General features: G+C 46.7%; 2 protein-coding genes across 2 annotated transcripts in view; both read left to right on the top strand.

Annotated features, from left to right (window-relative positions):
* The window catches only part of LOC140720160 (zinc-binding protein A33-like), a 489,530-nt gene that overhangs the window by 26,926 nt on the left and 437,768 nt on the right, over positions 1-24,836 (top strand). The window lies entirely within an intron of this gene.
* Positions 14,208-24,836, top strand: part of LOC140720140 (nuclear factor 7, ovary-like) — a 31,944-nt gene continuing 21,315 nt past the window's right edge. The window contains exons 1-3 of the mRNA XM_073035025.1: positions 14,208-14,315; positions 16,113-16,135; positions 16,223-16,341. Of these exons, the coding sequence (XP_072891126.1) occupies positions 14,208-14,315; positions 16,113-16,135; positions 16,223-16,341 (250 nt within the window). The remainder of the gene's footprint in view (positions 14,316-16,112; positions 16,136-16,222; positions 16,342-24,836) is intronic.

The raw sequence follows: 24,836 nt of genomic DNA, 5'->3' as shown, positions 1-24,836 counted from the left end.
TTTTGGGTCCAGTGAGCATAATGTCATTAGTTTCAAGTTAATTATGGATCAGGATAGGTCTGGTCCTCAAGTTGAGGTTCTAAATTGGAGAAGGGCCAATTTTGTGGAAATGAAAAAGGATCTAGGAAGAGTGGATTGGGATAAGTTTTTTTTCTGGCGAGGATGTGTTCAGTAAGTGGAAGGCCATCAAAGGCGAAATTTTGAGAGTGCAGAGTTTGCATGTTCCTGCCAGGATTATAGGCAAAGTTAACAGGCCTCGGGAACCTTGGTTTTCAAGGCATATTGGCGATCTGGTTAAGAAAAAGGGAGAGGTGTATAGCAGGTATAGGCAACAAAGAACAAATGAGTTACTTGAAGAGTATAGAAAATGTAAGAAAATACTGAAGAAGGAAATCAGGAAGGCAAAAAGACATGAGGTGGCTTTGGCAGATAATGTGAAGGGAAAACCCAAAGGATTTCTACAAATATATTGAGAGTAAATGGATAGTAAGGGACAGAATTGGTCCCGTAGAAGATCAGAGTGGTCGTCTATGTGTGGAGCCTCACGAGATGGCGGAGATCTTAAACAGTTTTTTGCATCAGTATTTACTCAGGAAACTGGCATAGTGTATATGGAAGGAAGGGAAACAAGCAGTAGTGTCATGGAACAGTTGTAGATTAAAGAGGAGGAGTTGCTTGCTGCCTTACAGTGAATAAAGGTAGATAAATCCCCCGGGCCTGACTTGACATTTCCTCGGACCTTGAGAGAGACTAGTGTAGAAATTGCAGGGGACCTGGCAGAAATATTTAAAATGTCCCCAGCTACCTGTGCAGTGCCGGAGGATTGGAGGGTAGCTCATGTTGTTCCGTTGTTTTAAAAAGGCTCCAATAGTAAACCAGGTAACTACAGGCCAGTGAGCCTGACATCAGTAGTAGGTCAGTTATTGGAAGGTGTTCTGAGAGATCGGATATACAAGTATTTGGACAGCCAAGGGCTGATTAAGGATAGTCAGTATGGCTTTGTGCGTGGTAGATCGTGTTTAACAAATCTTGTAGAATTTTTTGAAGAGGTTACCAAGAAAGTAGATGAAGGAAAGGCTGTGGCTGTTGTCTGCATGAACTTTAGTAAGGCAAGGTCCCACATGGGAGGTCAGAAGGTTCAGACACTAGGTATCCACAGAGAGGTTGGAGACTGGATTCGAAATTGACTGTGTGGGAGAAGACAGAGAGTGGTAGTGGATGATTGCTTCTCAGACTGGAGGCCTGTGACTAGTGGTGTGCCTCAGGGATCTGTGCTTGGACCATTGTTGTTTGTTGTCTATATCAATGATATAGATGTGGTCAATTAGATCAGCAATTTTGCTGTTGACACCAAGATTGGAGGCGTTGTGGACAGCGAGGAAGGCTTTCAAAGCTCGCCGAGGGATCTGGACCAACTGGAAAAATGGGCCAGAAAATGACAGATGGAATTTAATGCAGACATTAAATTCTGCATGAGGTGAGGTGAGGTGAGGTGTGAGGTGTTGCATTTTGGAAGGACAAACCAAGGTAGGACATACACAGTAAATGGTAGGGCACAGAGGAGTGCGGAGGAACAAAGGGATCTGGGAGTTCAGGTACATAATTCCCTGAAAGTGGCGTCACAGGTAGACAGGGTTGTAAAGAAGGCCTTTGGCATCCTAGCGTTCATAAATCAAAGTACTGAGTACAGGAGTTGGGATGTTCTGCTGAGGTTGTATAAGGCATTGGTGAAGCCAGATTTGGAGTATTATCTGCAGTTCTGGTCACCTAACTATAGGAAGGATATCAGTAAGATTGAAAGAGTGCAGAGAAGATTTACTAGGATGTTGCCAGGTCTTCAGGAGTTGAGTTACAGGGAAAGATTGAACAGGTTAGGACTTTATTCCTTGGGTGTAGAAGAATGAGGGGGGGATTTGATAGAGGTTTACAAAATTATGAGGGGTATAGACAGTAAATGTGAGTAGGTTCTTTCCACTTAGATTCGGAAAGATAAAAACAGGAGGACATGGTTTTAGGGTGAAAGCGGAAAGGTTTAAGGGGAACATGAGGAGGAACTTCTTCACTCAGAGAGTGGTGGGAGTGTGGAACGAGCTGCTATCTGACGTGGTAAATGCGGGCTCACTCTTAAGTTTTAAGAATAAATTGGATAGACGCATGGATGGGAGAGGTCTGGAGGGTTACGGACTGGGTGCAGGTCAATGGGACGAGTGGAATAAAGTTTCCGCACAGACTAGAAGCGCCAAAATGGCCTGTTTTCTGTGCTGTAGTGTTCTATGGTTCTATGGAGTGAAATAAACACGACATGAGAATTATCGATCGATTAATTTAAGCTCGTTCACCGCATCCGTCAACCGAACAGAAACATCGGGAATTCAGCAGCTGATGGGGGCGGCGGGTCCTGAGCTCTCCCGGGTCCTAAAATCCACCCGTAAAGAGACAGGTTACTGGGACAAGTGGGGGCGGTGCTTAACGGAGAAGACAGTGAAGATTATTCATTAAGTTCATCTTCCATTTCTTTGTCCCCCATTACTACTTCACCAGCATCATTTTCCAGTGGTCTAGTATCAACTCTCATCTCCCTTTCACTCTTCATGTAACTGAAAACTAAACTTTTAGTATCCTGATTTATATTATTGGCCAGTGTGCCCTCATATTTCGTCTTGACCATTCTTATGGCTTTTTTCGTTGCCTTTTGTTGGATTTTAAGAGCATCTTAATAATCCAACATCTCACTCACCTTTGCTACCCTATATGTCATTTCCTTAGGCTTAACACAATTATTACATGCCTTTTCCAGCTCAAACTGTGAATTGATTTAAAGTCAGTCCCATAATTGAATAAAGTTTTTATCTGAAAACTATCTACCCTCGCAAAGATTGTACTGAAGACTGCATTTGATTTTTGTTCAGCCTTGTATGCTTCACATTGAAATAGTATGTGTTTCGACAGTTTCATAATGACAAAATGTACACGACACAGAATGAAGTTTTCCAATTAGATACAAGGCATAATTAAGCATAGTGTGGGCATTTCTATGTCATGTCAATATCATTCTGTTTATATCAATACAGGTTTATGTATTCTGTAAAGGTGTCTGTCCTTAATAAGCTGATAAGGAAGGCGGGCTCTGTCGTGGGCAAAGTACTGGAGAGTTTAACATCGGTAGCTGAGCGAAGGGCGCTGAGGAGGCTACGGTCAATTATGGAAAACCCTGAACATCCTCTACATAGCACCATCCAGAGACAGAGAAGCAGTTTCAGCGACAGGTTGCTATCGATGCAATGCTCCTCAGACAGGATGAAGAGGTCAATACTCCCCAATGCCATTAGGCTTTACAATTCAACTGCCAGGACTTAAGAACTTTTTTAAAGCTATTATTAATGCTTTTTGAGTTAGTGATTTAGATGCATATCATATTATTACTGAGTTAAGTATTGTATGTAATGAGTTTTTGCTACAACAAGTGTATGGGACATTGGAAAAAATGTTGAATTTCCCCATGGGGATGAATAAAGTATCTATCTATCTATCTATCTATCTATCTTATATCCATTATCCTACGTCTTGCCATAAGCCCCTAATTCTTAACACCACCAACCCTTTAGCTTCTAATTTGCTAAGTGGAAGGTCTATATCCACAGCTTAACATTTAACAGCTTTTGGTGCTAAACAGTCAACATCATCATTTCCCTCAACAGTGTGATGTGCAGGGCCCATAATGTGCAGACATATGAATCAAACTTTATATATGAGATACTGTTCTATATGAAATTCTGAGCTTATGCCAGAATGACCTGTTTAAGACTCATCAAAGCCGAAATGTATTCTGAGCAAATTATATGGACCAATTTTCTCCACCCACTGTAAGCCTAAACTGTTGGCAAAGAATTCTGCTTCCTATGCTGATAAATGGCTATAAGTCATCTCTTTATCATTACCTGCAACTCAGGCACACAGAAACAGCCACACCAACATCCCCAGTTAACTTTTCTTTTGATTCATCTGTAGAAATGGTTACTGTATGATACTAACTTTCATTAATTTACTGATGAACCAACAGACTCTCAGGCAGAACCGAATCCGATCGTGTAACCTAAAATCAACTGAAGTCATTGGAAAAAACAAAGTGGGGTTACAAAGAAAGCTACAGTGGGACATATTGTATCATCAAATACACCCGTATTCCCAGCGTGATAAGAACCCAGCCACCCAAAACAAAAAACACTCTTCTTGTGATGACCCCAACCGTCCTCCAGCACACCTTTAACAGAATGATCATTTCCTTGCCCCCGCAAATTAATCCAGTATGTTGACATCAACTTGAACCTCTGTTACTTTGAGGGCAATTGTCCCATTGCAATCAGTAAAGCCAAAACAGAAAACAACATTACTGCACCAGAACACAATCTTAAAACTGTAATTGTATCAAATATAAACATTTTTAATTTGAAGATGAAGCTGATCCATAAGCCACACAGACAGAATCAAGAACAGATCAAATTAAACAAATATAATTGGTCAACAAAGATTTTCATGTTGCACCCAAGAATACCCACTTAGATGCCTGAGGAGATTTGAAGCTCCTTTACATTTATCAATTATTTTACTGATAGGTGCTTCCATGTCAGCTGATTATCCATCCACATACTGAGAAATCTTACCACTAACACTTCCTCAAGATAGTAATCATTTAATTTATAATCAAGTGCAAGTCTATTAATCCTGCTTGTAAACCACGTAATGTGTTTTAACGACTGAAAGCTTAAAATCCTCATCAATCTGCCCACTGTTTGACCTATTAATTGTAAATTGCAATTAATACCTCTATTCTATAAAGCTACATCATCTGTATATTGTGATTTACCCAGGGTATCCCATTTTCCCATCTCAGAGAAAATATCATTAATCATAATATTAAATAATGAAGGGCTACAAATACTGCCTTGTGGGATCCCATTCTCTATCTCATAGAAACACAAACATAACATGCCGACCCGTACTTGCACAGTCCGTCCAAATAAAAAACTCAGAAAAATTATACAATGTCCCTCTCACTCCTAATTTAATCAAAAGTCCTTTCTTCCATATCATTTCCCTTTTCAGAATCAAGAAATACTGCTATTACAACATCTTTATTTAATTGTGCTTTCCGAATATCATCTTCCAAACCTAAAACTGAATCTAATGTCATTTCACCCCTCCAAAATCCACTCTAATGAAACACTTCATCACCACTCTTTCCAAAATATAATTCAAGTGCTTGATTACCATACATTGCATAAGTTTACATAAATGAGACATTCACGATATAGGCCCTTAACTAGGATAAAATGGGGATTTAATATTTTCACAAAAGAGAGTTATATACAATTACAATTTCAAATATCACTCTTTCCTGAGGACACCTGACCTGCATTATTAATAGACTTCTTAAATTCATACAAAGAAATCTCTCCCTCAGTGATACTGTCATTGCTACAGCTGACTTCCAGCACATCGGGGTATTCACTGAAAAACATATCCCAACATTGTTTAACTTCTTCACTTAAATTATCCTGATTATTAATGTTAGCAAATGACCCAGCCAGTAACACAACCTTCCCTGTTTTAGTAACAATCATTAATCAACACTGGAATATTATGATCCCCACAAATCCCATTTTCGAAAACATATCCCAAACAATTCCAAGTTTGATATCCCTTCCAATATTATCTCTATATAACCTCCAGTAAATCACCTACTTCCTCACCACGGCCTTTGCCCTTTTAATGTTAATAATGTAACTCGGGGACTGATGAACCATCACATAAAAACTCACATTTCTCCCAATTTGCTTCCTGTCCCGTTATAAATCCAAATCCAAACTCATAAAGACAGGAATTCTGACTGACGTTCACATAAACTAATCACCCTCCGAGTTCCCATTTGAGCGACAGGCACTATAGCCAATGACAGCAGGGTTCAGTTTTAAGTCTGAGCTACTATAGGCTGGAGGAAATCGGCCCATGAGCAGCCCCTCCTCTTCCGCTCCATCGCCATGGCGGAGGTCAGCGATTCGCTTCTGTCGGTGTCGCCGGCCTCGGCGCCCACAAGGACCGGTGTGATTCCCCTTCGCGCCTCGGTGGGTCTGTTTCGGTGACGTCTGTGGTGGCTGACGAAACATGCTTTGACAGGGAGCGAGCGAGGAACAATGACTACAACTCCCAGAATGCCCCACTGATGACGTTGTGGTGTTGTTTCGGGGTAAGGTATAAAAACAAAATGGAGGAAAATGTAATGCATTGTAGCGGTGTGCTACGCGCAGCGCTGAAATTACGACACGGAGTCGGTAAACTGCAACCACGGAATAAGTTTATTTCACAAACACAGTCTTGCTTAAAAGCCTGTCTCCCCCCACTCGAAACTTGGAGAGGCACGTAACTGAAACTCCCTGAGGCTATCTATCTTTGTCTCTGGCTCTGGCTAATTGTCAGCCGGTTCGAGTGTGCTAGTAATTGGGTCGCCACATAACCCCCCCCCCCCAGAACCGGCGGTACACCCCCCAATGTCCACAGTCTGGGCCGGGCCCTGTTTGGGAGGTCGGCCTCTGCGCCGCGGTGCCGGAAACTCGACCGGTTGCGCCAAGTACACGTGGGCCGGTTTGAGTCGGTCCACCGTGAAAACCTCCTCTCTCCCCCCAACGTCCAGCACGAACGTGGACCCGTCGTTTCTGATCACCGTAAACGGCCCCTCGAAGGGCCGTTGCAGCGGTGGCCGATGCCCGCCCCGGCGTACAAACACAAACTTACAGTTCTGCAGATCTTTGGGTACGCAGGTCGGGTGCTGTCCATGCTGCGAAGTGGGTATGGGGGCCAGGGCACCGAGTCTCTCGCGTAGTCTGCCCAGGGGTTCCGCTGCGGGTTCTTCCTCTCGCCCCCTTGGGTTTGGTATGAACTCCCCAGGAACGACCAGGGGCGCGCCGTACACCAACTCGGCTGACGAAGCGTGCAGATCGTCTTTGGGCGCCGTGCGGACGCCGAGCAGGACCCAGGGAAGCTCGTCCGCCCAGTTAGCTCCTCGCAGGCGGGCCATGAGAGCCGACTTCAGGTAGCGGTGGAAACGCTCCACCAGTCCGTTCGACTGTGGGTGGTAGGCAGTGGTGTGGTGCAGCTGAGTCCCCAACAGGTTGGCCATCGCTGACCAGAGGCTGGAGGTGAACTGGGCGCCTCGGTCGGAGGTAATGTGGGCCGGGACACAAAAGCGGGACACCCAGGTGGCGATCAGCGCCCGGGCGCAAGATTCGGAGGTGGTGTCGGTGAGCGGGACCGCCTCTGGCCATCTTGTGAACCTGTCCACGATAGTCAGGAGGTGCCGCGCCCCGCGTGACACAGGCAGGGGGCCCACGATATCCACATGAATGTGGTCGAAACGCCGGTGGGTGGGGTGGAACTGCTGCGGCGGGGCCTTGGTGTGTCGCTGCACCTTGGCCGTCTGGCAGTGCAGGCACGTTCTGGCCCAGTCACGGACCTGCTTGCAGAGTCCGTGCCAAACGAACCTGCTGGAGACCATCCGGACGGTAGTGCGGATGGAGGGGTGGGCCAAGTTATGAATGGAGTCGAACACGCGTCGTCGCCAAGGTGCCGGGACGACGGGACGGGGCTGGCCGGTGGCGACGTCACAGAGTAGGGTCCTCTCTCCTGGGCCTACGGGGAGGTCCTGGAGCTGCAAACCGGAGACAGCGGTCCGGTAACTCGGGATCTCCTCATCTGCCAGCTGTGCCTCTGCCAGCGCCTCAAAGTCGACCCCTTGGGAAAGGGCGTGAATGTTAGGACGAGAGAGCGCATCCGCCACGACATTGTCCTTACCCGAGACGTGCCGGACGTCCGTCGTGTATTCAGAGATGTAGGACAGATGGCGCTGCTGGCGGGACAACCAGGGATCGGACACCTTTGTGAATGTAAAGGTAAGCGGTTTGTGGTCCGTGAACGCGGTGAAGGGCCTACCGTCTAAGAAGTACCTGAAATGCCGGATTGCCAGGTATAGCGCCAACAGCTCCCGGTCGAAAGCACTGTATTTGAGCTCGGGTGGCCGCAGGTGTTTGCTGAAAAACGCCAGGGGTTGCCAGCGGCCCGCGATGAGCTGCTCCAGTACCCCACCGACTGCCGTGTTAGAGGCGTCCACCGTGAGGGTGGTAGGGACGTCCATTCTGGGGTGCACTAGCATCGTGGCATTCGCCAAGGCATCCTTCGTTTGAATGAAAGCGGCGGCGGACACCTCGTCCCAGGTAATGTCCTTGCCCGGACCGGACAGCAAGGCGAACAGGGGGCGCATGAACCGGGCAGCTGAAGGGAGGAAGCGGTGGTAGAAATTGACCATACCTACGAATTCCTGCAGGCCTTTGACCATGGTGGGTCGGGGGAAATGACGGACCGCATCCACCTTAGCGGGCAGAGGGGTTGCCCCGTCTTTAGTAATCCTGTGGCCCAGGAAGTCAATGGTGTCGAGCCCGAACTGGCATTTGGCCAGGTTGATCGTTAGACCGTAGTCACTCAGCCGGGCAAAGAGCTGTCGGAGGTGGGACAGATGCTCCTGACGACTGCTGCTGGCTATGAGGATGTCGTCCAAATAGATGAATGCGAAGTCCAGGTCGCGTCCCACCGCGTCCATCAACCGCTGGAACGTCTGTGCGGCATTCTTCAGGCCGAACGGCATGCGGAGGAACTCAAAAAGACCGAACGGGGTGATGAGAGCCGTTTTGGGGACGTCGTCCGGATGCATCGGGATTTGATGGTATCCGCGGATGAGGTCCACCTTGGAGAAGATCCGTGCGCCGTGCGGGTTTGCTGCAAAGTCCTGAATGTGCGACACAGGGTAGCGGTCCGGTGTTGTAGCCTCGTTCAGCCTGCGATAGTCGCCGCACGGTCTCCAGCCCCCTGTCGCGTTGGGCACCATGGGCAGGGGGGAGGCCCATGGGCTGTCGGACCGCCGGATGACCCCAATTCCTCCATCCTCTTGAACTCCTCCTTCGCCAGTTGGAGCTTGTCCGGGGGAAGCCGCCGAGCAGGGGCGTGGAGGGGTGGTCCCTGGGTAGGGATGTGGTGCTGTACGCCGTGTCGGGGCATGGCTGCCACGAACTGCGGTGCCAGAACCGATGGGAAATCCGCCAGGACCCTGGTGAAGTCGTTGTCGGACAGCGTGATGGAGCCGAGGTGAGGGGCTGGCAACTGGGCTGCACCCAGGGAGAACGTCTGAAAAGTCTCGGCGTGAACCAATCTCTTCCTGGGCAGGTCGACCAGTAGGCTGTGAGCCCGCAAGAAATCCGCACCCAGAAGCGGTTGGGCTTCGGCGGCCAGTGTGAAGTCCCACGTTAACTGGCTGGAGCCGAACCGTAGCTGCACCGGACGGGTGCCATAGTTCCTTATTGTGCTGCCGTTCGCGGCCCGCAGGGTGGGACCCGGCGCCCTGCTGCGGGTGTCGTAACTCGTCGGAGGTAAGACGCTGATCTCGGCACCGGTGTTGACCAAAAACCGGCGTCCCGACCTGCTGTTCCACAAATACAGAAGGCTATCCCGATGGCCAGCCGTCGTAGCCATCAGCGACGGCTGGTCCTGGCGTTTCCCGGGAACTGGCAGGGCGGGCGACAACGGCGGGCTTCTGCGCCCCACCGCTGGTGGTAGAAACACCATTGTTCGTTGGGCTCCACACCCCGGCCTCTGGGGCTAGCGGGCTCTGCGGCCGGGCCTGGACTGGTTTGCCGCTGGGAGCGTGGCCTGGTGATCAGTGAGATGGACGCCCCACTCACCTTCTTGGCGTTCCACAGCAAGTCCGCCCGGGCTGCCACCTTCCGGGGGTCGCTGAAATCCGCGTCGGACAGCAGCAGTCGTATGTCCTCGGGCAGCTGCTCCAGGAATGCCTGCTCAAACATGAGGCAGGGTGTGTGTCCGTCGGCCGGAGACAACATCTCATTCATTAAAGCTGATTCATTAAACCTGTCCCACAAACCATCCAGGTGCAGTAAACGGGCAGCCCGCTCACGGCGGGAGAGCCCGAAAGTCCTTATGAGCAGGTCTTTGAATTCCGTATATTTGCCGTCCGCTGGGGGAGACTGTATGAACTCCTCAACCTGAGCCGCTGTGTCCTGGTCGAGGGAGCTCACCACGTAGAAGTAACGTGTGTCCTCTGAGGTTATCTGCCGAATGTGGAATTGGGCTTCTGCTTGCTGGAACCACAGGTGAGGTCGCAGCGTCCAGAAGCTTGGCATTTTCAACAAAACTGCATGAACAGATGCGGCGTCGGTCATCTTCGGCCCAAATATCGTTTGGGCCGTCGGGGTCACCAATTGTAGCGGTGCAGTTACAAAAAAAATGTATTCAACTTCGCGGCCTCGCTTTAAAGCCTTCCTGATCCCGCCCTCCCCGGACGCGGATGCTGTAGGGGGCACGTATTCACAGTCCCGCGCGGGCTTTTCCCCTTGCTGGTGAAGCAGACTTGGCGCCCTTTTGGGACTGGCCTTTATGCCGGCGCGCTGGTTATTTGTGAGCCGGTTCGAGTGCGCCAGGAAGTGGGTCGCCACAACAGTTTAATTTCGGAAACTTGTGGAGAAAACTCCAAATATTCACTGCACTGTGTTGGGGAAATTTCTCCTCATCTCAGTCCTGCTGAGTGACCTCGGATTTTAAATCTGTGATCCCTGGTTCCACTGCCCAGCCAGGAGAAACATCATTCCTGCCCCTACCCTGTAAATACCCTGTGAGACTGTGTCTGTCTCAGTCAGGAAGCTTCTCCATGTGAACCTTGTGTTCATGAAATTGGTGACAGTTCTTTCAGACCAGCAGCTTTAACCACAAGAACACCAGACAGTGGTCAGCACGGAATGTCCTGCAGTTACTGCAGGAGAATGACTGGATGGACACAGTGGAGTGGTTCCCTGAGCAGACAGTCCAGACCATCTAGCAGAATGCCTCATCACCAGATCTCATCAACAGGCACCAAGACCTCACCTGTCTGGCAGCGAGAGGGCCCCTCCCAGTCTGATCCTGGCTGCATGCCCGGAGATCACTCCCAAAGCGCGCTGCCCCGAGATTACTGCAGTGGAGACGAGAGGGGCCCTCCCAGTCTGATCCTTGCTGCATGCCCGGAGATCACTCCCACAGTGCGCTGCCCCGAGATTACTGCAGTGGAGACGAGAGGGGCCCTCCCAGTCTGATCCTTGCTGCATTCCCGGAGTTCACTCCCACAGCGCGCTGCCCCGAGATTACTGCAGTGGAGACGAGACGGTCACTCACCTCTTTGCGGACTGTGGGCTGGCGAAGATCTGTGGATAAAGATGCAAGGGCCTGTGCCACAGCAGCTGCGTGACAGAAGGCTCACTGATCCTCGGGCTGTTCCCAGGACGCGCAGGAAAACGGACAGCGAATGCTGCTGGAAAATCATCAACTCGGGGAAAGAGGCTCGAAACTTGTTGGCCTGCCATCACATCGAGATGTCCGGAGAGCAGCGGTTCCCAACCTGGGGTCCACGGTTACTGGTATTGGTCTTTGGCATTAAAAAAAAAAGTTTGGGAAACCCTGTCGTACAGGAATGCTGCCGACTGACACATTCCAGACTATAGGGACACCATTGGAACTACAGGGATCCTCTAAACTGGACAGGGAGAGGCCGGGATGGCTGAGGAAGCCTCACAGTTATTGTAGTAGTGAACCACCGCAGGGGGGCAGATGGTTTCTCCTTTCAGCGCAGGACTTCAGTCGTCTTCCAGGGGAAGGTCCTTCCGACCGCAGGGATGAGGCCTTTGGAGATTCAGCTGACGTTTTTCTCGCACTGGGTTTTTACGGGATGGTTTGCCAGCCATATTGCCATCCCTCCTCCGCTCCTAGCCGGGCTGATTTATACCTCTGTGTAGTAGCCTGCGCCGTGTGAGCATTTATCCCTGTGCTCAGGTGTGTCTGCGTCGCTATGCAATTCACCGCCAAAACGCTAGTTGGCGCTGGGGTTTCTAATGGCGACTGAGCACATCATGTTGGATTTGGCGCTAATAAATGTTGAACAAGGGTTAATTTTAGTGACATTAGTGCAACGCAGAAAAGAGAGACGTAGGAGTAGATGGTATGTACGACCATTGAATGGATTGAGGCAGGAGGGTGATTTTTCTGTGCTTGACCGGCCACTGAGAGACATGGACGAGGAAATGCATTTCAAGTATTTTCGGATGTCGGGAGCAAGATTTGACGATTTGGTTCATCGTCCCCAACCATTTATTTCGTATCAGTGTGCGGATAGTATGCCTATAGACAGGAGGAAATGCGATGTTACCAAACGGACCAATCACAGTTGTTGCGGTCTGCGTTGCCGCGACACGCAGTTACATTATCCAGCAGCAGAATGTTCATTCTCTGAGACTGCAGCGCGCGTAGTGGACAATCGAGGTACTGCATGGGATCAGCAGCTCCCCGAAAGTGAAAGCATTCTGAATCAGGAAGTGCCGGGAGTTAACATGGCTTCGAAAGGACCGGCCGAGAGTTGGACCGAGGAGACAATTTGTCCCATCTGCCTGGATTTCTTCACCGATCCGGTTATACTGGAGTGTGGACACAACTTCTGTCGCTCTTGTATCACACGGTATTGGGAAAGGAAGCAGAGAAACTCCTGCCCGGAATGTAGAGCGGTGTTTGCTGACCGCACCCTCAGGGTGAATCGGGCCTTAGCAAATCTGGCTGAAAAAGCTCGAAATCTAAACCTGAATCCGAAAGGGAAGGAAAGTAAACGTCACTGCGAGGAACATGAGGAAGAACTGAAGCTGTTTTGTGGAACGGACAAGACACTGATCTGTGTGATATGTGCAGGTGCGGAGGAACACAGAGAGCATCGATTTGTGCTGATTAAAGAAGCTGTAAAACTCTATAAGGTAAAAACTAACGTTAATTTAATACTTAACACATTTCCTTTGTCCTACATACCATTACACGAGCCTCCATAACCAACACATCACTCTCAGCAACTTCCACCATCTCCAACGGGGTTCTAGCATCTCTCCGTCCCACAGCCCACCTCCGCACCCCGAACTCACCGCTCTCTATACGGATCGCGCTCTTCGTACTGTATCGCCCTGATCCACTCGCTCCTCCCCACTGATCTCCCTCCTGGCACCGACACCTGCAAGCGGGACAAGTGCTACACCTGACTCCTAACCTCCTCCCTCGTCACCATTCAGGGCCGCAAACAGCCCAGTTCCTCCCGTTTCTTCCATGGTGGATTGTCCTCTCGTATTAGATTCCTTCTTCTCCAGACATTTACCTTTTCGACCTGTCCCCTCTCAGCTTCTCACTTCATCACCCTCCCCCACGTTCCCCCTCACGTTGTCTCACCCGTCACCTGTCAGCTGGTTCTCGTCCCCAACCTTTTTATTCTGGCTTCTGTCCCATTCCTTTCCGGTCCTAATGAAGGATCTCATCCCGAAACACCGACTGTTTATTTCCCCTGAATAGATGCTGCCTGACTCACTGAGTTCCTCCGGCATTTTGTGTGATAATCGGGTTTGATCACCTGTTTCTTTTGATGCATCTTTGTTTCTATTTCCTTCACTCTCTGACTTCCAGGATCAGCTAAAATCTTCCTTCGACTCTCTCACAAAAAAGAAATCAGACTTCCAGGAAAAGGAGCAGCAACAGAAAGAGAAGATTTCCGGAGTTCGGGTGAGGCTTCCTGAGCGGAATTTCTGATATTACTGACGAGTTTTGCTCCATTTAATGCAGAATAGCTGAGTATCGCAGCTCCAGTGACCTGGGTTCGATCCTGACCTCTGCTGCTGTCTGTGTGGAGTTTGCATGCTGTCCCTGTGACCATGAGAGACTCCGACACATCCCAAGGACATGCCGGATGAATGACTAATTACCGTTAACCCTGTAAAAGTGGGGAGAGTGTGTGTGAATCAGATGGGAGTTTATGGGTCAATAAGTGAGAATAGGTTTCAGGAAAACGTGAGGGAATGGTGTTGACGGGAATGCACTCAGAAGTAGCATGGACTCCAATAGACCGAACTGAGCGACAAAGGGAAACAGAGCACAGCAATTCAGTATATTAATCTTCACCTTTCATTCGACAGGAACAGTCACACAGCCTTCAGTCCCACATCACATCCCAGTTTGCTGAACTGCGCCAGATTATCACTGAGAAAGAGCAGAGCTTACTCAGGGATCTCAGGGAAGAAGAGAAGAGGATTCTCAACCCAATGGAGAAAAATCTTCGGGAGACTCAAGAGAATATAAGGATTATTCAGGAGGAAATCTCAAAGTTAAAGGAACAGATGGATCAAAAAGACAGTGTGATATTTCTCAAGGTGAGGGATTCTATTTCAATTTGTTTCTGTCAAATTGAACTAAATGAACAGTGGTATGTTTGAAATAAACACAGCACAGTGGCCAATTCTAACAAATCAATTGCCGCTGCTGGTGACCTCACACAAGTTGTTATACTTGCATGATGCGCCCTCCAATCACTCCAATAATGACATTTCAAAATGTCCAAGATACGCTTTCAGTCCTTCATTAGCAAAATACAATCTTGGAGCGATGAAACTTCAGGGTAATTAATTGTAAAGTAAGCTGCAACACAGCGGTCAAGAACAGAATGACATCCGCCCGTCCCCAGCTCAAAACTGCCCAGAACAAAGTACAGATACGTAACTTTTTCCCTTCGCTTTTACCATGCCTGGGTTGTTGTTGTCCTATAGTAATAAGATTACTAAGGGATTGGACACGCTGGAGGCAGGAAGCATGTTCCCGCTGATGGGTGAGTCCAGAACTAGAGGCCACAGTTTAAGAATAAGGGTAGGCCATTTAGAACAGTGATGCGGAAAAACTGTTTCAACAAAGTAACAAGGACTCTTCTTCCAACGGCATCCTGAGTCACTTCCCTTGTCCCGCTCTGCTACTCCTGCCAAAAGACCCCAAACCAGACTACAGTCCGTCACAAATCTCTCTCCGCCCAGCTCTCTCTAGAGTGGTGGATATGTGGAATGCTCTGCTCCAGAAGGCAGTGGAGGCCAAGTCTCTGGATGTTTTCAAGAGAGTTAGATAGAGCTCTTATAGATAGCGGGGTCAAGGGATATGGGGAGAGGGCAGGAACGGGATACTGATGGTGGATGATCAGCCATGATCACATTGAACGGCGGTGTTGGCTAGAAGGGCCGAATGGCCTACACCTGCACCTATTGTCTATTGTCCCAAAACTTGACTTCCACAACTTCTGTATATCCCAGGACAGAATGCAAATTTCTCTGAAATTATTTACTCTGATCATAACACAGAGCTCCTGACTATGTCCTTAATTCTACATTAAATACCCTCTAAAACTCTCGTTAACTCCCAGTTCCAGTCACAGGCTGTGAATGTGTCTGGTGCGGTTGGTGTGAGGGTCTCTCTGTCAATCAGTGAGAACAAAGAATTTGACCCACACATCAGACTTATCTTCTGTATCCGTTTTCCATCAGATCAGGGAAACTATTATTGTCTTTTTACTTTTACAGATAACATTCAAATAAACGTTCAACTGTTCAAAACATAACCAGGTCATTCGGCCCATTTTCTCCCCTCAATTTCCCTGCTTCACAATCCTCCACCCACCTACTCACCACAACCAGCAACAGTGACCCGAACTCCCTGGTCCCTCACGTGTTTATCCAGCCTCCCCATTACATTCAATCTCTGCTGTTCCATTTCAGCCACTCCTGTGGCAGCGAGTTCCACAACCTCGTCACTACATTTCTTGTGGAATTTGTTAAAATCCATCTGGAATTACATCTCCCCACAAGTCTCCCCATAAATAGAGGTACGTCCTCCACCCGCACACAATCACATACATCACTGATCTTAAATTCCTCCATCCTATCACACTGACGTCATATCCAGATGATAATGCACAGCCTGTCCTGTCTTCCCTGTAAGTTTCATCCTCTCAGTAATGGTCTGACATTCAGAAACTTTCCCTGTAATTTACCCTGTGGTTCTGTATTGTCCGTGTGTGTGTGTCTGACTGCGGGAGTGGGAATTTTAAACACCTTGTAATGATTTGGATGAAATTCAGAATGTGGACAGTAAGTCCAGGTCTAATTGGATTTGTGTTTTATTTATTTCAGCAGGAAGCTCGTCGGAACAGAAGGTAGGACAGGCTCTTTACTGAAACCCTGAATGGATTTGTAAAATAGTTCAGAATAGCAATTTATAACCAGCAGTTTAATATTTACAGGATTAATGATGATATCCAGGAATTGTCAGTGACAGATGAGACCCTACCGGTTGAAAAATTTGATCACCTCTATTTGTTGAACACAGTGCTGAGAGAAACGCTTGATGCTATTAATCGAGGTAAAACTTACAAAGATTCATTTCTCCTTGTTTATGAAGCTCAATGTAGTTCCAATTTGAGGCAAAGATTGTCTGTAATACTGGGCTGAAGTGGAACTGAAGTTTATTCCACATCAACCCCACCGACTGGGAGGCATCACTGTCACATAGTCAGCTGCAGATGTCAGACCCCTGGACACACCAGCACAGGGTCACAATACAACCAATACACGGGACTGGCAGATGAACCACTGAGTTCCAATCCCAGGCAAATGCACTAACACACCAGGACATGAGTTTGGATCTACCAGATAAACTGGGAATTTAATACTGATGATAATATTGTAGGGAATAAAAGCAGGTATCAGTGTGGTGACAGGGATTGTCAGGAAAATACACAAGTCCTTCATGTGCCCTGTGAGTGCATACTCTGACTGACACAGGTCTGCCCCCTTCCGGATCAGCATTTCTCACTGTTGTTAGAGGCAGAAGAGGGGAGTGGTCGTGATCGGGACTGAATCGTCAGGGGAACAGACAGGAGAATCTATTGATGTGAACGGGACACTCGAATGGTATGTTGCCTCCTGGGTGCCAGGGTTAGGGATGCCTCGAATCGTGTCCGCAGCATTTTAGAGAGGGTTGGAAAAGAGCCAGATATTTTGGTAAATTTGTGACAATGACATTGGAAGTAAAAGAGGTCCTGGAAAGAATCTGGCTAGCTTGGTAGAAAGCTCAGAAGCAGCACCTCCAGGGTTGTAATTTCTGGATTGCTGTCTGTGCCACGTGCTGGTGAGGGAAGAAACAGGATAATTTGGCAGATAAACATGGCTGAGAAGATGGTGCTGGGGACAGGGATTCAGGTTCTTGGATGATTGGGATCTCATCTGGTGGAGGAATGACCTGCTCAAAAGGGATGGGTCGCACCTCAACCTGAGGGAGAACAATATTCTCACAGAGAGGTTTGATAGAGCTGTCGGGGAGGGTTTAAACTAATTTGGTGGGGTGGGGGGTTGGAAGTGGAATGAAGGGATAGGACTGATGGTAAAAATGCAAAGATAGCGTGCAGTCAGACTGTCAGATAGGGCGGACAGATGAGAGGAGAAAATTGCAGCCAGCAGGGTGAGTATCAGTGCATTAGAGATGCAGAATTAAGAAGGGTAGCAGATACAGTACATAAAGTGTTATATCTCAATGCATGGAGTATGAGAAATAAGGTGGATGATCTTGTTGCACTATTACCAATTGTCAGGTATGATGTTGTGGCCATCACGGAATCGTGGCTGAAGGATGGTTGTAGTTGGGAGCTGAATGTCCAAGGTTACACAATGTATCGGTGGTATAGGAAGGTCGGGTGAGGGGGTGTCGTGGCTCTGCAGGTAAATCAGCAGCAAGATGTGACATAGGATTGGAAGATGTTGAATCTTGTGGATCTTGAATCTTAAGGAACTGCAAAAGTAAAAATGACACTGACACCAGTCATATACAGGCCTCCCAACAGTCAGTGGGTTGTGGCCCACAGATTACAACTGGAAATAGAAAAGGCTGATGAAAAGGACAATGTTATGATCATCATGGGAGATTTCAACATGCAGGGCAATTGGGAAAATCAGGTTGGTAAAGGATCTCAAGAGAGTGAGTTTGTTGAATGAAATGTGATGGCTATCTAGAGCAGTTTGTCGTTGTGCCTACTCGGGGAACAGCTCTACTGGATTGGGTGTTATGTATTGAACCAGAGGTGAATAGTTAAAAGAACCCTTAGGAGGCAGTGCTCACAACATGACTGAGTTCAACTTGAAATTTGATAAGGAGACAGTAAAGTCTGACATTGTAGTATTTCAGAGGAGTAAAAGAAATTACAGTGGTCTGAGAGAGGCGTTGGCCAAAGCAAATTGGAAGGAGATGCCGACAGGGATGAGAGCAGAGCAGAAATGGTGTCAGTTTCTGGGAAAATGAGGAAGGTGAAGGATAGATGTATTCCAAAAATAAATAAATACTCAAATGGCAAAATAGTAAAACCGTGGCTGACAAGGGAAGACAAGTTAATGTAAAGGCAAAAGAGAGGGCATACAACTAAACACGAAATTAGCAGGAAGACGGAGGATTGGGAAGCTTTTAAATATCTACAGAGAGGAACTGAAAGAATGATTGGGATGAAAAAAATAAACAAGAAATAGATTTGAATTGAATTGACTTTATTACTTACATCCTTCATATACATGAGGATTAAAAATCTTTATGTTACATCTCCGTCTAAATGTGCAATTTGCAATTTATAGTAATTTGTCATAAATAGTAATTTATGATAAATAATATGTACAACAGGCTGGTTAATATAACATAGAAATTCAGTTGTATCCACATGAGTTAATCAGTCTGATGGCCTGGTTGAAGAAGCTGTCCCGGAGCCTGTTGCTCATGGATTTTAATCTGTGGTTAAGAATCCAATGTTAGCATTCAATTCAAGGGGTTTAGATAGCATTCAATCCAAGAGCAGGGATGTGATGCTGAAGCTTTATAAGGCACTGGTGAAGCCTCACGTTGAGTATTGTGAACAATTTTGGGCTTCTCATCTAAGAAAAGGTGTGCTGGCATTGCAGAAGGTTCATTTCATAAGGATGATTCCAGGAATGAAAGGGTTATCATAAGAGGAACGTTTGATAGCTCTGTGTCTGTACTCGCTGGAATTTAGAAAGATGAGGGGGAATCTCATTGAAACATTTCGAATGTTGAAAGTCCAAGACGGAGTAGATGTGGAAAGGATGTTTCCCCTGGTGGTGGAGTTTGGGACAAGAGGGCACAGCCTCAAGACAGTGGGGTGTCTATTTAAAACAGATGCAGAGAAATTTGTGCCAGCGGCTGGTGAATTTGCGGAACTTGTGTGTATTTAAGGCAGAGCTTGATAGGTTCTGGATTGGACACAGCATCAAAGGTTACGGGAAGAAGACCATGGAGTGGGGCTGAGGAGGGAAAAAAGGATCAGTCATGATTGAATGGCGGAGCAGACTCGATGGGCAAATGGCCTAATTCTGCTCCTATGTATTATGGTGATCAGACCACTACATTGAAGCATTGTGAGAATGAGCTCGGACACACCAACAAGCATTGACATGGGTCAAGATTTCATCTCAGGAGAAGCACACACAGCATAACCGGCCTGGCAAAGCTCCCTCACACACATACACAGGAAGGACAGGCAGATTGTAGTCAGAGCCTCAGCAATGTACGTTGTTATTTCCCTCAGTAACCTGGAAACCAATCTCTTCAGAGACAGTCATTTATTCATTTAAACAACTCAACACACCAGACATGTGATGACCCGCTGTAACATACAAATTCTTCAATGTGCACACTCTGCTTCAATATGTATACCCACCACACGGATATTTACCACAATCAACACACACACACACACACACACACACACACACACACACACACACACACACACACACACACACACACACACACACACACACACACACACACACTATCAGAGTGTGACACACGGCCACAGAAATAGGCACAAATTCCCATTTAGGATTGAAATCTGCCGTCCTTACCCAGTCTGTCTGTTCTGTGGCACTGAGCTGCCCTCTGACGTGACGTCACATCAACACTTCACAGACAGACTCCGGGGTGAGATTCCTCAGGAGGATGATCTGGGAGGGTTTGACGGATGTTGAACCCACGGCCCACTTCATCAATCTGCAAGACTAAGATGTCTTCTTGAGCATGGCCCATTTGTGTGTGTTTGCCCCCCCCATCCCTCTAACCATTTCCCATCTGTGTACCTGCCCAAATTTATTTTAAAATATTTTATTTTTACCTGTTTCTACAGCGTCTGAGGGCAAATTCCATTTACCAACCTCCCTCTCTATGAGAATGTTACCCGATAGACCACTCAGAAAAATTTCCCGTCTCACTTTCAATCTGAGGCCTCTGGTTCTGTACTCCCATTTCTTGGAAAAAAAAACTTTATTTAAGCTCCTTATCAATTATTTACCTCAATAAAGGGTCATACCTGAACATCCTACACTACAACTGAATAGCCCAAGCTTATCCACTCTCTGTTTTTAACCCAAGCCCCCAGTCCTGGTAACATCCTCCTGAAGCCTCCTGTCCAGTGTAATGACATCCTCCCCGTATTCGGGAACCGGAAATGCAGACAATGCTCCAAGTGTGGTCTATCATCGACATCAAAGGTCTTGCTGAATTTCATGTGGACAGTGTGGAATAGGTTGATGAATAAAGGACTGAAGGTGTTTTTTTAGATTGGGACAAGAAGGGAGCTAAATTCTGAAGGAAGGCAGTTTTTTAAAAGACTTTGCGTACAAGAACGGCGAGACTGCGCAGGACAGCGCAGAGAGTTTAAAAAGATGACCACCCTATACAGCGGGAAGCGGAGTGGGTGGCAGCAGAGTGTAGGGCTTTGGCTCAACGGGCTTAGGCGGTAACGGGAAGAGTCGAGAGCGAGGCACCGACTCTTTTTCTCCCCTTGGCAAATCAGCCCGGACGGACGGGGGAACAGGAGGGCACATTAGCTAACGGTTTAAAAAGTTTGTGTGCTTGGCGAAGTAAGTGGGTGAGTAGACCTATCTTTCTTTGTTTCATTCCTGTAGAATTAGGTAGCATGTCTGCAGGGTTAGTGCTTTGTTCAGGGTGTCAGATGTGGGAATCCTGAGAGACCTCCCGCCTCCCTGATAGCCACATCTGCACCAGGTGAACCGAGATTCAGCTCCTCGGAGACCGTGTTAGGGATCTGGAGCTGCAGCTTGATGACCTACTGCTTATTAGAGAAAATGAAGAGGTGATAGACAGGAGCTACAGGGAAGTAGTCATCCCTAGGCTACAGGGGTCAGAAAACTGGGTGTCTGTCAGGAGAGGGAAGGGAAATGCCCGGATAGTGGAGAGCACCCCTGTGGCTGCCCCCCTCAGCAACAAGTATATCGTTTCGGATCCTTTTCAGGGTGATGACCTGACAGGGGACGGCCACGGTGACCGGGTCTCTGGCACTGAGCCTGGCGCTGTTGTGCAGGAGGGAAGGAGGGAGAAGAGGAATGCGGTAGTCATAGGGGATTCCATAGTCAGGGGAACAGACAGGAGATTCTGTGAGCCTGTTAGAGATACCCGCATTTTTTGCTGCCTCCCATTTGCCAGTATACGGGATGTCTCAAATCGGGTCCAGAATATTCTGAAGGGAGAGGACGAGCAGCCAGCTGTCTTGGTACATTTTGGTACCAATGACATAGAGGTCCTACCTAAAGGGAGGAGGTCCTGAAGAGAGATTTCCGGGAGTTAGGAAGGAAGCTGAGAAGCAGGACCTCCAGGGTACTAATCTCAGGATTACTACCTGTGCCACGTGCTAGCGAGGGCAAGAATAGTAGGATCAGGCAGATGAATGTGTGGCTGAGAGACTGGTGCAGGCGGCAGGGCTTCAGATTTTTGGATCATTGGTATCTCTTCTGGGGGAAGTATTACCTGTTCAAAAAGGACACGTTACACCTGAACCATAGCGGGAATGTTTAATAGAGCTGTTAGGGAGGGGTTAAACTGATTTGGCAGCCGAATGGTAAACCGGAATGATAGAGTGGAGGATGGGGAAAACAGAAATAAATCTAAGATAGATAGATAGATACTTTATTCATCCCCATGGGGAAATTCAACATTTTTTCCAATGTCCCATACACTTATTGTAGCAAAACTAATTACATACAATACTTAACTCAGTAAAAATATGATATGCATCTAAAATCACTCTCTCAAAAAGCATTAATAATAGCTTTTAAAAAGTTCTTAAGTAGTTTACTTAAATACATTGAGTCCTAACCCCGGCACTTTAACATATCTTACTCCTGGCGGTTGAATTGTAAAGCCGAATGGGATTGGGGAGTATTGATCTCTTCATCCTGTCTGAGGAGCATTGCATCGATAGCAACCTGTCGCTGAAACTGCTTCTCTGTCTCTGGATGGTGCTATGTAGAGGATGTTCAGGGTTTTCCATAATTGACCGTAGCCTACTCAGCGCCCTTCGCTCAGCTACCGATGTTAAACTCTCCAGTACTTTGCCCACGACAGAGCCCGCCTTCCTTACCAGCTTATTAAGACGTGAGGCGTCCCTCTTCTTAATGCTTCCTCCCAACACGCCACCACAAAGAAGAGGGCGCTCTCCACAACTGACCTATAGAACATCTTCAGCATCTCACTACAGACATTGAATGACGCCAACCTTCTAAGGAAGTACAGTCGACTCTGTGCCTTCCTGCACAAGGCATCTGTGTTGGTTGATGGTTCTGGGCCTGTACTCATGGGAGTTTAGAAGAAAGGCTGATTTATTATACCACTCAACCCTATTCTCCCACCTCCTCCCTATAACTTTTGAGACTCAGACTAATCAAGAAGTTAATTTATTAACTTCTGCTTTAAAAATCAAACGTGAGAAAATCTGTAGATGCTGGTAATCCAAGCTACACAGGTCCTAATGAAGGGTCTCGCCAGATCTCTCTGACACCTGGCTGGAGAGAGTTGATGTTGGGAGGATGTGGGTGGAATAGAGTATAGGAGCAGGGATGTGATGTTGATTCTCGATAAGGCACTGGTAAGACTTCACTTGGAATACTGTGTGCAGTTTTGGGCAGTGAGGATGTTCTGACATTGGAGAGGGTTCAGAGAAGATTCACTAGAATGATTCCTGGAATGAGAGGATTAAGATATGTGGAACATTTGACCGCTCTTGGACTGTACTCCTTGGAGTTTAGAAGAATGAGGGGGAACCTCACAGAAACATTTTGAATGTTAAAAGGCATGGACAGAGTGGATGTGGCAAAGTTGTTTCCCATGGTGGGAGAGTCTAGTACAAGAGGCATGACTTAAAGATTGAAGGGAGCCCATTCAGAAGGGCGATGCGAAGAAATTTTTTTAGCCAGAGGGTGGTGAATCTGTGAATTTCTTGCGGCAGTGGAAGCCAAGTCATTGGGTGTATTTAAGACAGAGATTGATAGGTATGTGAGTAGCCAGGGCATCAAAGTTCATGGTGAGAAGGTGGGGGAGTGGGAATAAATGGGAGAATGGATCAGCTCATGATTAAATGGTGGAGCAGATTCGAAGGGCCGAATGGCCGGCTTCTGCTGCTTTGTCTTATGGTCTTATTTGAATGCAGCAGTATACGTAATAAGGATCTTGTAGCACAGGTAGAGTTTAACAGGTAGAAACTTTGGCAGGTACGATTTTGGTCGAAGGAATAAAGGCACAGACAATTCTGTAAACAGGGCGAAATTCAAAAATCAGAGGTGCAAAGGGACATGGGTGTCCTTGTGCAGGATTCCCTGAAGGTTAACTTGCAGTTTGTGTCAGTGGTAAGATTGGCAATCTCTTTTCTTTTTAAATCTTTTTATTAATTTTTTAAACAAACATAAATGAACCATGAATACAAAGTGTTTGAGAGCACATAATTAATAGTTTAAGTAGACATTCAAATATATAATAATCAGTATATATAGCCTCCCAAACTCAAAGAATTTATGAACAAAAGAGACAAAAAGAAAAAAAAACAACCCCAAAAAAAGAGAAAGAAAAAAAAAACTAACCAACATGGGCCATTGCATAATGTTAAGTACATTCAGTAGTGCCAATAACTCCGAACCTCCATCCAAATAATTAAGGATAATCAAAGTGAGGTTTAGGAAAAGACCATTTAACTCATATGAAAATGTTGAATAAATGGCCTCCAAGTTTCTTCAAATTTGACTGAAGGATCAAAAACAACACTTCTAATTTTTTCTAAACTCAAACAAGAGATAGTTTGAGAGAACCACTGAAATATAGTTGGAGGATTAATTTCTTTCCAGTTCAATAAAATAGATCTAGCAATTAATGTAACAAACGCAATCAATCGTCAAGATGAAGAGGATAAACGACTATTATCCACCATTGGTAAACCAAAAATTGCAGTAAAAGGATGCCGTTGGAAATTGATATTCAGAACTCTTGAAATAATACTGAAAATATCTTTCCAGTAATTTTGTAAACAAGGGCAAGACCAAAACATATGGGTCAATGAAGCAACATCAGAATGATATCTGTCACAGGTTGGATTAACATGAGAGTAAAATCTAGCAAGTTTATCCTTAGACATATGAGCTCTATGTACAACCTTAAATTGTATTAGGGCATGTTTAGCACAAATAGAGGACAAATTGACTAATAGTAAAATTTTCTCCCACTGTTCAGCGGATGTAAGACAATGATGTTCTTCTTCCCATTCCTTCTTAATTTTTTCTGATGCTTCTGGCTGTATTTTCATGATCATATTATAAATAATAGCTACTAAACCCTTTTGGCAAGGGTTCAGAGCTAAAATTCTTTCGGTAATGTCCAATGGACATAATTTCGGAAAAGACTGTAACTCATTATACAAAAAATTTCTAACTTGCAAATATCTAAAAAAATGGGTTTTAGGTAAATTATATTTATTAGATAGCTGTTCAAAGGACATAACACTATCATCTAAAAACAAATCA

Source organism: Hemitrygon akajei, unplaced genomic scaffold (assembly GCF_048418815.1).
Source record: "Hemitrygon akajei unplaced genomic scaffold, sHemAka1.3 Scf000037, whole genome shotgun sequence".
In the NCBI taxonomy this organism is placed as follows: Eukaryota; Metazoa; Chordata; class Chondrichthyes; order Myliobatiformes; family Dasyatidae; genus Hemitrygon; species Hemitrygon akajei.
The sequence above is the reverse complement of the archived record's forward strand: the minus strand, read 5'-3'. Positions and strand labels throughout refer to the sequence as shown.